The following is a 14,581-nucleotide window of genomic DNA, read 5'->3' on the forward strand; positions in this document are numbered from 1 at the left end:
GTGCACTGTAATGATGGAAGATGGAAATATTATTATTGTATTATTATTAATGAGAAAGAGGCGACACTAGATAGATTGGCTGAAAGTCTGCTGCACTCGACACATAAGGTCTGAAATGAGTATTACGGTACAGAGCTGTTTTTTTGGGGAGAGAGAAAACTGCCTCTTGAGGAGCATGCCACAGGACTCCAGCACTCAACGGCAGGGAATTTGTTCAAAAGTAACGGAAAGTAATCAGTTACATTACTTTTATATTAAAAATTGTAACAGATAATTAGCAATTGTATCGGATTACATTTTTAAAGTAACCCTCCCAACCCTGACTGGCACTGGCAGTGGTGTAGCATAACCTGCAGAACATTACTGAATCAGTTCATTGACACAAGAATTTCAAACAGACAAAGTTAATTGGAAGTATAGCTGCCAAAATAATGGAAGCAAGTAATTGAGGGATGCATATTATATTGAAAGCAGGCTCTTGTAGTTCTTGTCCCATGACATACAGTAACATGTTTTATTTTGAAAATGTATGTTTTATTTTGTTCCTTGGTCGTGATTTTGTGCACAGGAAGCGTAGAAAATAGACTGACGGTGCGTATTATTAGCGGAGCAGAGGGGAGAGCCGCTTCGGGGACGCTGTGTTGTCACTCTATCATGAAAGGGGCTAGACGGTGTTGTCACTCCATGGTGACATCTGAAAAAGAAGTGGGTATATACACGTCGTATACCCGTGTATACCCTGCACTCCACCAATGGGTACTGGTATTGGTACTGGTATTTTTTTAAACGATACACAGCCCTATCCAGCACTGATGTCTTTTCCCCTTAGATTTTCTGTAGCCGTAGTTTGAGAGTTACCTGGAACTCCTCTCTGAGCTGGGAGGTGTTGCTCTGTGAGTCCACCTTCAGCATCTCCTTATAGCTGAGTGCAAACTCGCTGACAGGGATGGCCGTCTCTCCACACAGACAAGCCTCCAGGATGGCATCATGGATGAACACATACTGCTCCTGTGAGATAGACAACGGGGGAAAACACATTTACAAACTTACACAAAAACCCTCACTGCAATAATAAGCCCATTGCTAATTGCCCACGCGGGAAGACCAATATGGAATTTAATTACTGCTGTCGAAAATGTTGGAAAATATTGGAAAATAATCGCCATGCCCACACTTTAGCATTGTTTCTAAGCAGTAAATAAATAGCCCATAAATGTGGGGCAAAGTGCAGAAAACACATCAGACAAGCCCACACATATTTGAATAGCATATTCATATGCCGTGCGATTAACAATGAAATTTGTTTTTGACAGCCGACAGCCACAACACATCAAAAAGGTATTCAAAATGACAGGGACATCATATCATTGCCTTTCCACATCTTTTCATTTGATTTATTTCGAGGTTTAAATGTACTCAGTAATTGCAGAAATCTACATTCAACTGATAGACTAGCTGCAGTTGAAAGGTGAAACAGACATTAAAAGGAAACACGATTGCTTTTGGTATTTACTGTCTCCATTTTCTTGACAGAATATTTAACTAAGAGAATATTCCCCTATTGCTCAAAGAGAATATTATTAGAATACTCATAATAACTCCTATCTGGCTCCTGCTTATGGGAAGATTGATAATTTGCCGAAGCAGTTTCAATAAAAAAATCTCTGCTTTTTCTGTCGAGGGTAAAGGAAGTAGCATGATCTGATTTCACCAAGTAACAATTGTTCCTGGACCAACATTTCTTCCTAGTATGGGCCGGGAAAACCCCGCCCCCGAACTCATTTGATTGGTCGCTGCAATTGCTTCTTCCTGAAAACGCGCGGCAAGTAAAAAATGTGGTTAAGATTAGGGTTAGTAGTATAATCTATCCCAGAGCTTTTTCACACTAGCATTCAATGGAGAGTTGTTGTGTCTCATGATGGCCTAAATGCTGTTTCACACACCGAGGAAGGGGGGGGGGGGGGGTATACAGTGTATATACTTGTATTTTTGGGGCATAAATTAAATTAATTAATTATTAAAAAGATAAAATATCAGCTATCGGTAGCTTCCATAGAAAAAATAGCAGTCTCTCAGTCCTTGGTCTAACTCTAACAGTATGAGTCCCACTCACTTCTGTCTGGATCATGTTGATGCGTCTGGAGCAGAGGGTCTTCACACAGTTGTAGATGTCCACCACTCCTTCACACTCGGCCATATCCAGCATGACGTCCAGCACAATGTAGCAGCCCGTCCTCCCTGCACCAATACTGCCCCCGCAGGCGAGAGAAGACAAGGAAATCAATAACCCTGAATTACAACAAACTGAATGGGAGCCATTCAGCCAGGAGCCTTTCGTAATGATGGAGAGACTCAAGTATAATCAAAGGCTTTGGTCTGGAGAGAAAGAAAGTGGTGTAATGGCCAACATGTTCTGGCCGAATGAGAAATCTAAGTCCGGGTGAGTTTGAAAGTTACTAAGCCTTTAATTGGAGACTCCTACACAGGCCTTCATCATGATGTTGGACCCTGGCACTGGAGGCACAGGACTTCATCATGAGGTTGGACCCTGGCACTGGAGGCACAGGACTTCATCATGAGGTTGGACCCTGGCACTGGAGGCACAGGACTTCATCATGATGTTGGACCCTGGCACTGGAGGCACAGGACTTCATCATGATGTTGGACCCTGGCACTGGAGGCACAGGACTTCATCATGATGTTGGACCTTAGCACTGGAGGCACAGGACTTCATCATGAGGTTGGACCTCAGCACTGGAGGCACAGGACTTCATCATGATGTTGGACCTCAGCATTGGAGGCACATGACTTCATCATGAGGTTGGACCTTAGCACTGGAGGCACAGGACTTCATCATGAGGTTGGACCTCAGCACTGGAGGCACAGGACTTCATCATGAGGTTGGACCTCAGCACTGGAGGCACAGGACTTCATCATGAGGTTGGACCTCAGCACTGGAGGCACAGGACTTCATCATGAGGTTGGACCTCAGCACTGGAGGCACATGACTTCATCATGAGGTTGGACCTCAGCACTGGAGGCACAGGACTTCATCATGAGGTTGGACCTCAGCACTGGAGGCACAGGCTGATAGAAGTAGGTGTTTCTGAATGTCTTAACCCTGTCCAATTAAAGGCTTTTTTCACTTTAAAAAGTTTAATGACGTTTCGATCCTAGCTGAATTTATATAGAATGATGTTAAGACCCAATTTAGGTACATTCATTTCTTCTTTTTCCCTCGGTTTGTGGCCACGAGAAGACATCTGTTGTCACAACTAGGGATGGGGCGATATATGGGAATTCAATATATCACAATGCTAAAATGTGAAGATACACATCGAGCAGAGGTGTGACCGAGTCCCAAGTCAGTCTCAAGTCTTGAGGCCACAAAATGAATAATTGATTTTGTGGTAGGTGCTGTCTGTGGTGCTGAAGTGAGATGGTAGGTGCTGTCCGTGGTGCTGAAGTGAGAAATGGACACAGGAGAGACCTGTACTCAGTGGTGGAAATGGCCAGGTCTTACTGTGGGAACCCTACTTAGGCAGGGGGGGAAGGGGGGGGGGGACAGGAGGCATAGGGTTTTATTTCTGTTATAATCAAGAGCTGAATGCTTGCCTGTTTTTTCTTATTGATTTTACTCATTACCATTACAGCTACATAAAAATCTATTACAAAAGTTTACTGAGATCTACTGATTATGTCCCCTTAATTTTATTCATTACAAACTTGACACATTGACGCTGCTTATTCAGCTGCCAAATACATGTTCTACTATTCTCTGCTCCTTTTTTGCTGCCCCCTCTCCACTGATCTGCTGTCCACTGCATTGCAAGACATTTTAAGGGGAAGGAGGAGGAATACCATCGTTCTCACCATTCCCTCTCAATGTTTACTCTGGGAACTCCGTTCCCAAGCGTTCCCCCCATTTCCAGCACTGCCTATTCTGTAATCTGCAAATCACGTTTACCATTGAGCCCAGGTGTTTTAGTTGCCTAAACACAAAGAAACAGGGTGAAGTTTTCCCTCACAAACCATAATCTGTAAGGTGTCGACCCCGGAGGTGGGGCTTAGAGTGAGCAGTTACCTGCAGTGGAGGCGGGGCTTAGAGTGAGCAGTTACCTGCAGTGGAGGCGGGGCTTAGAGTGAGCAGTTACCTGCAGTGGAGGCGGGGCTTAGAGTGAGCAGTTACCTGCAGTGGAGGCGGGGCTTAGAGTGAGCAGTTACCTGCAGTGGACCACGACCGGTCCGCCGTCCGGAGGTGTGGAGGCCTTGACCCGCCGCAGGAAGGCCAGCAGGCCGGTGGCGTGGTACGGCACGCCGTGCTCGGGCCAGGAGGTGAAGTGGAACTGGCACACCTGGTGTTTGGCGGGGTAGCCTCTCTGACAGAAACAATTACACAGCCCCAATGTCAAAGATACATATTTATTAGCATCGCCGAGCTTTCAAACCCAACCGTCCAAGATCACAAGACCCTTGTGCAACTGTGAGTACCTTTGAAATGATCTGCGACGCTTGTAAGACAAGCACTGTTTAGCCGACCGCGGCTTGAAACTTAAATATGAGGTTTTCAAATGGTCGTATCAGGGACTGTGTGGCAACGCAATGACAACACAGTCGTGAAAGGGGCTATATTACCGTATGAACGGTTGGGGAAGAGTACCACAAATAGAAACCAACTAAGCCGTCAAGTGAAGGACTGTAATTTGAGAGAGTGAGAGAGAGAGAGAACGGTTATAGATATGGAACAGTGGTGCTATGATGGGACGTTTGAGAGTGACTCACCCGCTCCATGGCGAAGGTGCGGACGGTGTACTCTGCCAGTGTTTCTGTCTTCAGCAGCGTTATCTTAATGTCTCCGTAGAGCTCGCTGTCATCAGGCCAATACTTACAGCACTTCATCTGCACAAATCAAAAGTACAGGTCAGCCGCATGAAGGTTATACAGCTTCACTCGGCTTTGCCTTAACGCTGGAAAGGTCAAACACACCAAAATGCAATGGTGTCCTATCATTTTAGAAATACACACTGTTGACATCAGGGTAAAGACGTTTTTGTGTGCGCGCCTTTTTTCCCCCCAGAAGGACCTTTTTGGCATTATGGTCCTTTTTGGAGGCACTTTCATTGAAATCATTGGCAAATAAAACACTCAATTTGTAATATTATACTGTCCATTACATTACGTCATTGAGCAGACGCTTTCGGCCAAAGCGACTTGCAATATTACATTTTGTCAAACCAACTGTGCATCATAATCTTGATCAGCTAAGACTTTTAATAGGAATAAGTAGCATTTTGTAGCATTTGTTTTTAGTTACTGTATTGAAACTGGCAGCAGGCCCTGTAGAAGAGGCTGGTGCACTTTTTTAAGGCACTGCTGGTTTTATATTCTTCTGCTGGCTGCGTGGTGCCAACAGCTTCCACTGCTTCAGGCTGCACACTGCTTGGGTTCTGATCAATGATCGTTTTTCTCGCCCACTGGAAAGAATCGCCCGGTCGTAGCCTCCCGTGAATCATCTACGGTGGCCCACGGGGGACAGTAGGAGACAAACCGATGGAAGAAAATGTGAACAGGCTGGAATGCAAAAACGGCAGTCCAACCAGGGGAATGTTTTGAATTTCACAGGCAGCATTATTAATGCTCAAGGGCATTTTGTGTTGCTATTATTCAAAAAATAAATTTTCACAGCATGAGGTTTTATAGCTTTTGGGTATTAGGTTAGTAGTTTTTTTTATATAACAACAATATTAATAATAACAATAATAACAATACTAATACTAATACTAATACTAATACTAATAATACTAATAATAATAATAATAATACTACTAACAATAATAATAATAATAATAATAACAATAATGATAATAATAATAATAATGTCTGGTCTTTCTAGAGTTAGCTATATGTTAAGAGGATTCTATATCCATAGGCATCTGTTGACTTTAAATACTTGTGCTTAATACCAATGATATGGCAGGCTGTGCTATCTGCAGTGCTGATATAATACACTGTGCCAGAGGGGCTGGTGTATATTGCAACAGCAGCAGCCTACAATATTCACCAGAGGCAGGACTAGGCAATGTGAAGAGAACATAGGCTGGAGTGTCCTTCACCGGCCTCCATACACATCAAAGCTTTTCACTTTGGAGCGCGGCCACCAAACAAACAGGTGATCACTCACGAGCGGGCCGAGCCGGCGGCTGCAGCAGCTCTTCCCACCTAATGACAAAGGCAGTTGTGGAGATACACACTCGCTCCATCCATCTTGGTGTGTGGAGAGGAGGAGAGGTCACGGGACGCTCAATATCGCTGTAGGGTGCTTTTGAGATTTCACAATTGTACATTCAACTTCATATCCGTTGTATTAAGTAGACCTCAGGCTGTTAGAAATGTGAGACTTATCATTGCACCGATAAGTGTGTAAACGTTTGGCCATTTATAATGAAACCTCAGAATTTCATGATTTTGCAATTATGTTCATGATGACCGAGTGATTCTGATGAGGAAACCTGAAGGCACCCTACAGCGAGATTGAGCGGGACAGCGGAGGGAAGACGGAGACACGTACCCGGCCCACCTCCACCAGCTTGGTGATCATGACGATACTGAAGCAGTTCTCCTGCCACACCATGCGCCAGAAGTCGTAGATCATCTCCTGCTTGGGACCTGTGGAGGTGTGAGGGGGACAAAACAGAGGTGAGTGTCGAGGAAATGATCACGTCACTATTTTTGCATGATAGTATTATGCTATTTTATACAACAGGTAGTTCCGGCCGAGCAATTTGATTGGACAAGAGGGATCTTACGAGTGCCTATATTTCACGATAATGCACTGGCGCTTCACTGTGTGTAGGGTAGGCTATATCACTCCGCTTCACAGCTGCTCTAATCAACAAAACAAACACCAGCCACGTTACATTGAACGTCATTCAAAGCGTAACCGAGAGCGCAAAGATGGATTTTTTTCCTAACATAACTTTTGACTTAAACTATGAATGCTCGTCAGAAGAGGACGAGGGGGAGCAACATTCTTCTGCGGAAACCTCCAGGGGCCGGTTGCACCAACTGGTCTTAACTATGCCTGGTTGTAACTCCTACGTCGGTCTTAGTTAAGACCATGGACTCGCCTGTTGCACCAACACGGCTTACGTCTGGTCTTAACTATGCTGGTCGTAGCAATGCGCGTCCATGTGAATTGCCAGGGAATGCACCCTGATTGGATGATGTTGCAAAAAATGTGCATCGCGACCTGCTTGGAGCACTGTGCCACTACGCTCTCTCAGCCACTACTGTAAAACACCCTCCCTCCTCCCACCCTCCCTCGCTCCGGGGGAAAAATGGCGGCGATTGAGCCAGAAAGACAGTCTGAATGAAATTGAATGTAACGTTCCCAATTCTATGTATTACATTCTAAAAAACTAACGGCAACATTTTGGAAGGCTAAGCCACACAACTAGCTCGTTGTAATCTAACATCATGCTTCAAAAGATGGAGAACTGGCGGTGTTACGACGATGAGGGTAAGGACAAAACGGACTCCGCTGATAAGACACGGAGATCTCTGGCAGGCGCTACGCCTCCTCCTGACGGCTGATTAGGCTACATTTTCTGCAAAGGGAAAGCTGGGGGGACTATTTTTGTTGGCGGAGGAATAAATACAGAAATCATCTATTTTCTCAGCTTTTTGTCATTTTTTTTTAATCAGCTTTGTTTAATAGAACTGTTGTATAAAAGCAATATCACACTCGAGGTCGTGCATTGTTGGCTAATATTGGCACTGCTGTGATTATCTACGGCACTCGGCCTGCGGCCTCGTGCCTGCGACCGAATCACAGCAGTGCCAATATTAGCCAACAATGCACTCCCTCTCGTGTGATATTGCTTAAATATATGTATTATATATCTTATATATATATTATATATGTATTCACTTGTCTTATAATGTGAGCTCATCTCTGATGCTATTATATATGTATTCACTTGTTTTATAATGTGAGCTCATCTCTGGAAACTGCAGCCCAAGCACTCCTCTCTGTCTGGGACTTGACCCCGACAAATTAGTGGTCAATTTAATTGGTCTTGGGGCACTGAAGAACATCTTATCTTCAGGAGTCTCCATTCATTCATTCCTGTCTTATATCTGATTGATTGAGACTGGAGCTCTGAGTAAATCATAGTGGTTTTAATTTTTCCTAGTTGTCATAAGAAAACTCCTATACACCAGAGTCGAAACCACTTTCTAATTAAAAGGTATTTTCTACGTTAGTAAATTTTCTCGCTTTGACAGCTTAGGAGATAAACACAAACTCAATGCCATTATAATTGGTATGATTTGTGTCATTTGGACAGTTTAATGGCCAAAGCAATAGGGAGACTACAAGACTACATCATTTCAGGAATCCCCAAACCTCAGCTATAAACTGGCATAGAGATCGTTGTTCTGTGCTTTTGTTTCACACACTTGCCTTGGATGAACATTGAGCCATTGTTTGCAAACAATTAAACAAACAAACATTTCTGCAACCTAACTCTCTGTGGCTGAAAATGGAGGCCAGCTCTGTTGCCAACTGTTCTCTGCCAGCCCTGTTATTTTCTAAGCTAGAGAAGCCTGGGACTTTACAAAATTTAGGTTTTGTTGTGAGAAACTCTGTCAAGATTCTAAACCAAGTTAGGAGTGTTTTGAGTCTACCAGATGTTTCTGTCCACACCCCAATTTGTTTCAGTCACTCTTTTTTGCCTCCACGGTCAGACAAAAACTAGTCTCGCTAGCCAGCCTCTCTTCCCTTCCCTCAGAGAGTCTGGCGCTGCAGGTTTCCATTATGGGATTGCGAAAAAAATGCTCTGTTTGGGTAAACCAATCATCCTCGTCTTGGGCGGTGCTTAGCGTTAGTGCCATTGGAAAATAGTTTCGGGGTGTAACTTGTGCCGAGCAGGCCTTCTTTATTGCACAATCCAAAATTTCTTCAAAACTTGCCATTTTCAGCGTGTAGCAACGAGTTAGCATGTAGGTTTCTGCCGTTAGCTTTCTACGCTAGCTAGTTAGCGCCGTTGTTTTCACATTCGGCGGCCGGGAGCATTACAGCGACACACATGGGAGCTGATTGACATGGTCGGAGCCAATGACAGAGCGTGTGACAGAGCTTGCAAGCGGGGGAGCGGATATCCTGCTGCCACCGAAACAGCCGCTCGAATGGGAGAGCAGCTTTAGAGCAGGGGAGGGCTTATCCCTGTTGCCTGTTTCCACGACGCCAGACTCTCTGAGGGAAGGGAAGAGAGGCTGGCTAGCGAGACTAGACAAAAACTAACATGCCTGGAGTGAGAAGGGGCTGGTTTCCATCAGACACCTATACATAGATGGTAATTTTGCATAATTTGATCTACTGAAGAGGAAGTTTGAGTTGCCCGGCATGCGCTGGTTCAGATACCTGCAAATCAGAGATTATGTTCGATCCAAGATTCATACCTTTGAAGCGCTACCAAATGAACACACATTTTTCGATGTATTGCTGAGCCCTCCTGACTCCAATTATCTTATTTCTAGATTTGTGTGTCTGTTTGATAACCGCACCATGGCCTCTACTGAGAGGATTAGAGAAGCGTGGCAGGGGGAACTTGGCATTGATTTATCTGACATTATATGGGGTAGGAGTCTGTGATACAACTCTGCTCAGTTAATAGTAGACACCAGCTCATCCAATTTAAAGTTGCTCATCATCTTCACTATTCTAAGCAGTAGTTGCACAAGATCTTCCCCTCTGTCTCATCACTATGTGACAGGTGTCAGGCGTCAGAGTGCACTCTGTCTCATGCCTGACGGACTTGATCTCTGTTATAAGGATGGAGAGACTCCGATCCCTGAGGACCAGCTCACTTAAAAAGTTTCTAGCTATTTGGGACCCGTTTCTAGCCTACTTCGATGAGGTTAGGGGCGGTGGGTGACTTGCCCGGCTGGTTCCTCATTTGTCCCCTTGCGTGGGACCCCATGCACAACATCTTTTACAAGCACATAAGCACCCTACGTGGCTGGTAACACCACATTGTAATATTGAGTGTCGATATTATATGTATGCTTTTCTTTCTTTTCCTCTCCTGTGTCTGAGCCTGTTCTTTTGTTTTGTTTGTGTATTGTTCAAAGTAAAATTCAAAATAAAATATATAAAAAATATATAAAAAGAAACATTTCCCAACTGTCCAGTCTCGCATCATTCTTACAGAAATGTCTCCCACAGTGGGAAGGTGGAGGAGCGGAGACGAGGGGGACAAGGAGGTTGGAGAGGCCAGCCATAAGTCAGAGCGAATTGTGGCAATACGCATCAATGTACAGGCGCTGTGTAACCATGCCGCCCAATAGAGTAACAATGTGTCATTCATGAACTATTGCTCCTGTGTTACTGTGTAACCATGCCGCCCAATAGAGTAACAATGTGTCATTCATGAACTATTGCTCCTGCGTTACTGTGTAACCATGCTGCCCAATAGAGTAACAATGTGTCATTCATGAACTATTGCCTGCACTGTGTTCTCCCAATGCCGGGGAGAAATATAATTTCAATACAGCCACAAATCCTCAGCCATTGTGCAAACAAGGCCCTGTGCTGGAACAAATCACAGCCACCCAGCAGCAGATGACACTTCCATTGATTTCATTACGTTATGGTGTTGATAATATCACAAGGTCCTCCTTCATATCGCCTCCTGCATCCGTTACGCTGTACCTTTTTAATGAACAAGACGTCGCTTTGTGTTTTTTTTCCAGCTCTGCTTGACACCCACGCAGTTTGTTTAAGCAGAATATTATCATGTCTCTGGAACTGACCGAGATGACATTTTCAATGCGAGGGTGTGAACTCGTCGTCCCTGGTGATGTGTTTTTGTCTATGATTTAGTTTTCTATTAGATAAAGAAGCAACTCGTAGGCGTATAGGGGAGCTTTGATCCACATATCCAATACAATCAGTGGTGCTTTTTAGCTTCCACACTTGTTTTAAAGAGGAGAAATCAAAAGGTAAGCACTCAACGACCAATGTTGGGCAGGCAGTAACTCATTACTAGTAATGTATTACAGTAATAATATTACTTTCCCCAGTAACAAGTAGACTAATGGATTATTAATAAAATGTCAGTAATAATATTACAGTTACCCCCAACATAACTTGTTACAACCTTAATTTTGTTAGATTGGCAAACATGACCTGCTATACATTCAGGCGGTGTCTCGTCATAGATGTGTGGTCATTGGGTCAGCATTGGGGAAATCCTCCCATTCTCCCCATTCAGCATAGTTAGCATTTAGCCGCTAGCCCAGCCCAGGCAGACAGGATCAGGGATTCAACCCCCGCAGTAAATGTACATCTAAACAGACATCTATGTTCCTGCTCTTGAATCCCCAATCCCATAGTGTAGAGCACCTTCTACTGGTGAGTCAGCCCATTGAGATATATGAGGGGTTTTCCCCCACCGTCCTACCATTCGTCCTACCGACACAGCGATACCGGAAGTAACGTTTTGTGGGCGTTCCCACACAGACCGACTGTATCTATTGCCCACACAGACTGACTGGATCTATTGGAAAGAGGTGGACGGTTCCTCTGGATTGAGGGTGTCCTCCACGTTCCTCCGTCGGCGACCTGCCAGTAGTGAGAGCGAGAAGCCCTGTCTGAGGTGGCAGAAGCTGGTAATGATCCCCCAAAGGGACGGGCCATTCAAGACGAAGAGATGGGTGATGCTGGATCTTAGCGGCTAAGTGAATCTGTATGGATCTTAGCGGCTAAGTGAATCTGTATGGATGATGTTGGATCTTAGAGGCTAAGTGAATCTGTATGGATGATGTTGGATTGGATCCTAGCAGCTAAGTGAATCTGTATGGATGATGTTGGATCTTAGCAGCTAAGTGAATCTGTATGATGATGTTGGATCTTAGCAGCTAAGTGAATCTGTATGATGATGTTGGATCTTAGCAGCTAAGTGAATCTGTATGATGATGTTGGATCTTAGAGGCTAAGTGAATCTGTATGGATCTTAGCAGCTAAGTGAATCTGTATGATGATGTTGGATCTTAGCGGCTAAGTGAATCTGTATGATGATGTTGGATCTTAGCGGCTAAGTGAATCTGTATGATGATGTTGGATCTTAGAGGCTAAGTGAATCTGTATGATGTTGGATCTTAGCAGCTAAGTGAATCTGTATGGATCTTAGCAGCTAAGTGAATCTGTATGGATGATGTTGGATCTTAGCAGCTAAGTGAATCTGTATGGATGATGTTGGATCTTAGCAGCTAAGTGAATCTGTATGATGATGTTGGATCTTAGCAGCTAAGTGAATCTGTATGATGATGTTGGATCTTAGAGGCTAAGTGAATCTGTATGGATGATGTTGGATCTTAGAGGCTAAGTGAATCTGTATGGATGATGTTGGATCTTAGCAGCTAAGTGAATCTGTATGATGATGTTGGATCTTAGCAGCTAAGTGAATCTGTATGGATCTTACAGTAGCAGTTAAGTGAATCTGTATGGATGATGTTGGATCTTAGCGGTTAAGTGAATCTGTATGATGATGTTGGATCTTAGCAGCTAAGTGAATCTGTATGATGATGTTGGATCTTAGCAGCTAAGTGAATCTGTATGATGATGTTGGATCTTAGCAGCTAAGTGAATCTGTATGATGATGTTGGATCTTAGAGGCTAAGTGAATCTGTATGATGATGTTGGATCTTAGCGGCTAAGTGAATCTGTATGATGATGTTGGATCTTAGCAGTTAAGTGAATCTGTATGGATGATGTTGGATCTTAGCAGCTAAGTGAATCTGTATGATGATGTTGGATCTTAGAGGCTAAGTAAATCTGTATGATGATGTTGGATCTTAGCGGCTAAGTGAATCTGTATGATGATGTTGGATCTTAGCAGCTAAGTGAATCTGTATGATGATGTTGGATCTTAGCAGTTAAGTGAATCTGTATGATGATGTTGGATCTTAGCAGCTAAGTGAATCTGTATGATGATGTTGGATCTTAGCAGTTAACACATTGAGTGCCAGCCGTTTTTTCAATGCTGTAGGTAAGTTGTGCCAGTTTTTTTTTTGAGGATTCTGGCTCATTTTACAAGAGCCAAGGATTCTTTTCTGTTAAGACTTCGTGAACACCAATCATCTAAAAAGAACTAATAGAATGTGTGCTTTCTCTGTCTAAAAGAGTTAGTTTGTAGAGTTAGTAGTTATGTAGATATTAGCCGTTGAGTACAGCATGGTTTCAGAGATTTTCAGAGAGTTTTGAGATAAATGGATTTTTAGAACCACCTCACGTGCCTGTGATTATGGGTGCCCTTGGGCAAGTCTGTATACTGTATTGTGTGTGTGTGTGTGTGTGTGTGTGTGTGTGTGTGTGTGTGTGTGTGTGTCTCCAAACTCCTCCCTCCGTCTGTGCTGCTGCTGCTGGCTCCTGCTGGCGCTCTCGGGCAGTTTGGATTACTGTAAAACGGGCTCGTTCGTTTCTTGAGGTGTCGGCTGAGAGCTTTGAAGAAGCTTTTGCGATTCTGGTCTTATTTATGCGCAAAGGTACTCGAGGGTGTGTGTGTGCGCGCGCGCGCGTGTGTGTGTGTGTGTGTGTGTGTGTGTGTGTGAAATCGAAAGAGTTTTCGCCCAGCTATTTCCTTGAAAATTAGAATGGCTTTCTCCCGCGGACCCGTGGCTGTTTTTTGCTCGGCTTTCTCTCTGTCTGGAGGGCACTGTCGCCACTTAGTGGTCGGTAAAATAGATTATACACATTCTCTTCCTCCAATAGTGGTATAGAAGACGTAAAAGGGGTTGATCGATGTCCCACCGTCAAAAAAAAAAAATGTTTATGTAAGCCGAGATATCTCGTCCTTGGCACTCAACGGTTGGATTATGTAAGCCGAGATATCTCGTCCTTGGCACTCAACGTGTTAAGTGAATCTGTATGATGATGTTGGATCTTAGCGGTTAAGTGAATCTGTATGGATGATGTTGGATCTTAGCAGCTAAGTGAATCTGTATGGATGATGTTGGATCTTAGCAGCTAAGTGAATCTGTATGATGATGTTGGATCTTAGAGGCTAAGTGAATCTGTATGATGATGTTGGATCTTAGCGGCTAAGTGAATCTGTATGATGATGTTGGATCTTAGCAGCTAAGTGAATCTGTATGGATGATGTTGGATCTTAGCAGTTAAGTGAATCTGTATGATGATGTTGGATCTTAGCAGCTAAGTGAATCTGTATGGATGATGTTGGATCTTAGCGGCTAAGTGAATCTGTATGGATGATGTTGGATCTTAGAGGCTAAGTGAATCTGTATGATGATGTTGGATCTTAGCGGCTAAGTGAATCTGTATGATGATGTTGGATCTTAGCGGCTAAGTGAATCTGTATGATGATGTTGGATCTTAGCGGCTAAGTGAATCTGTATGATGATGTTGGATCTTAGCAGCTAAGTGAATCTGTATGATGATGTTGGATCTTAGCGGCTAAGTGAATCTGTATGATGATGTTGGATCTTAGCAGTTAAGTGAATCTGTATGATGATGTTGGATCTTAGCGGCTAAGTGAATCTGTATGATGATGTTGGATCT

General features: G+C 43.8%; 1 protein-coding gene across 1 annotated transcript in view; it reads right to left on the minus strand.

Moving 5' to 3' along the window:
• LOC310785252 (receptor-type tyrosine-protein phosphatase U-like) overlaps window positions 1-14,581 on the minus strand; it is a 267,162-nt gene that overhangs the window by 16,851 nt on the left and 235,730 nt on the right. The window contains exons 22-26 of the mRNA XM_083646258.1: window positions 6,569-6,666; window positions 4,783-4,899; window positions 4,225-4,379; window positions 2,114-2,249; window positions 859-1,008 (exon numbers count right to left, since the gene is read on the minus strand). Coding sequence (XP_083502384.1) covers window positions 859-1,008; window positions 2,114-2,249; window positions 4,225-4,379; window positions 4,783-4,899; window positions 6,569-6,666 — 656 coding nt within the window. The remainder of the gene's footprint in view (window positions 1-858; window positions 1,009-2,113; window positions 2,250-4,224; window positions 4,380-4,782; window positions 4,900-6,568; window positions 6,667-14,581) is intronic.

Source organism: Poromitra crassiceps (genome assembly GCF_964638095.1).
Source record: "Poromitra crassiceps genome assembly, chromosome: 11".
In the NCBI taxonomy this organism is placed as follows: domain Eukaryota; kingdom Metazoa; phylum Chordata; class Actinopteri; order Beryciformes; family Melamphaidae; genus Poromitra; species Poromitra crassiceps.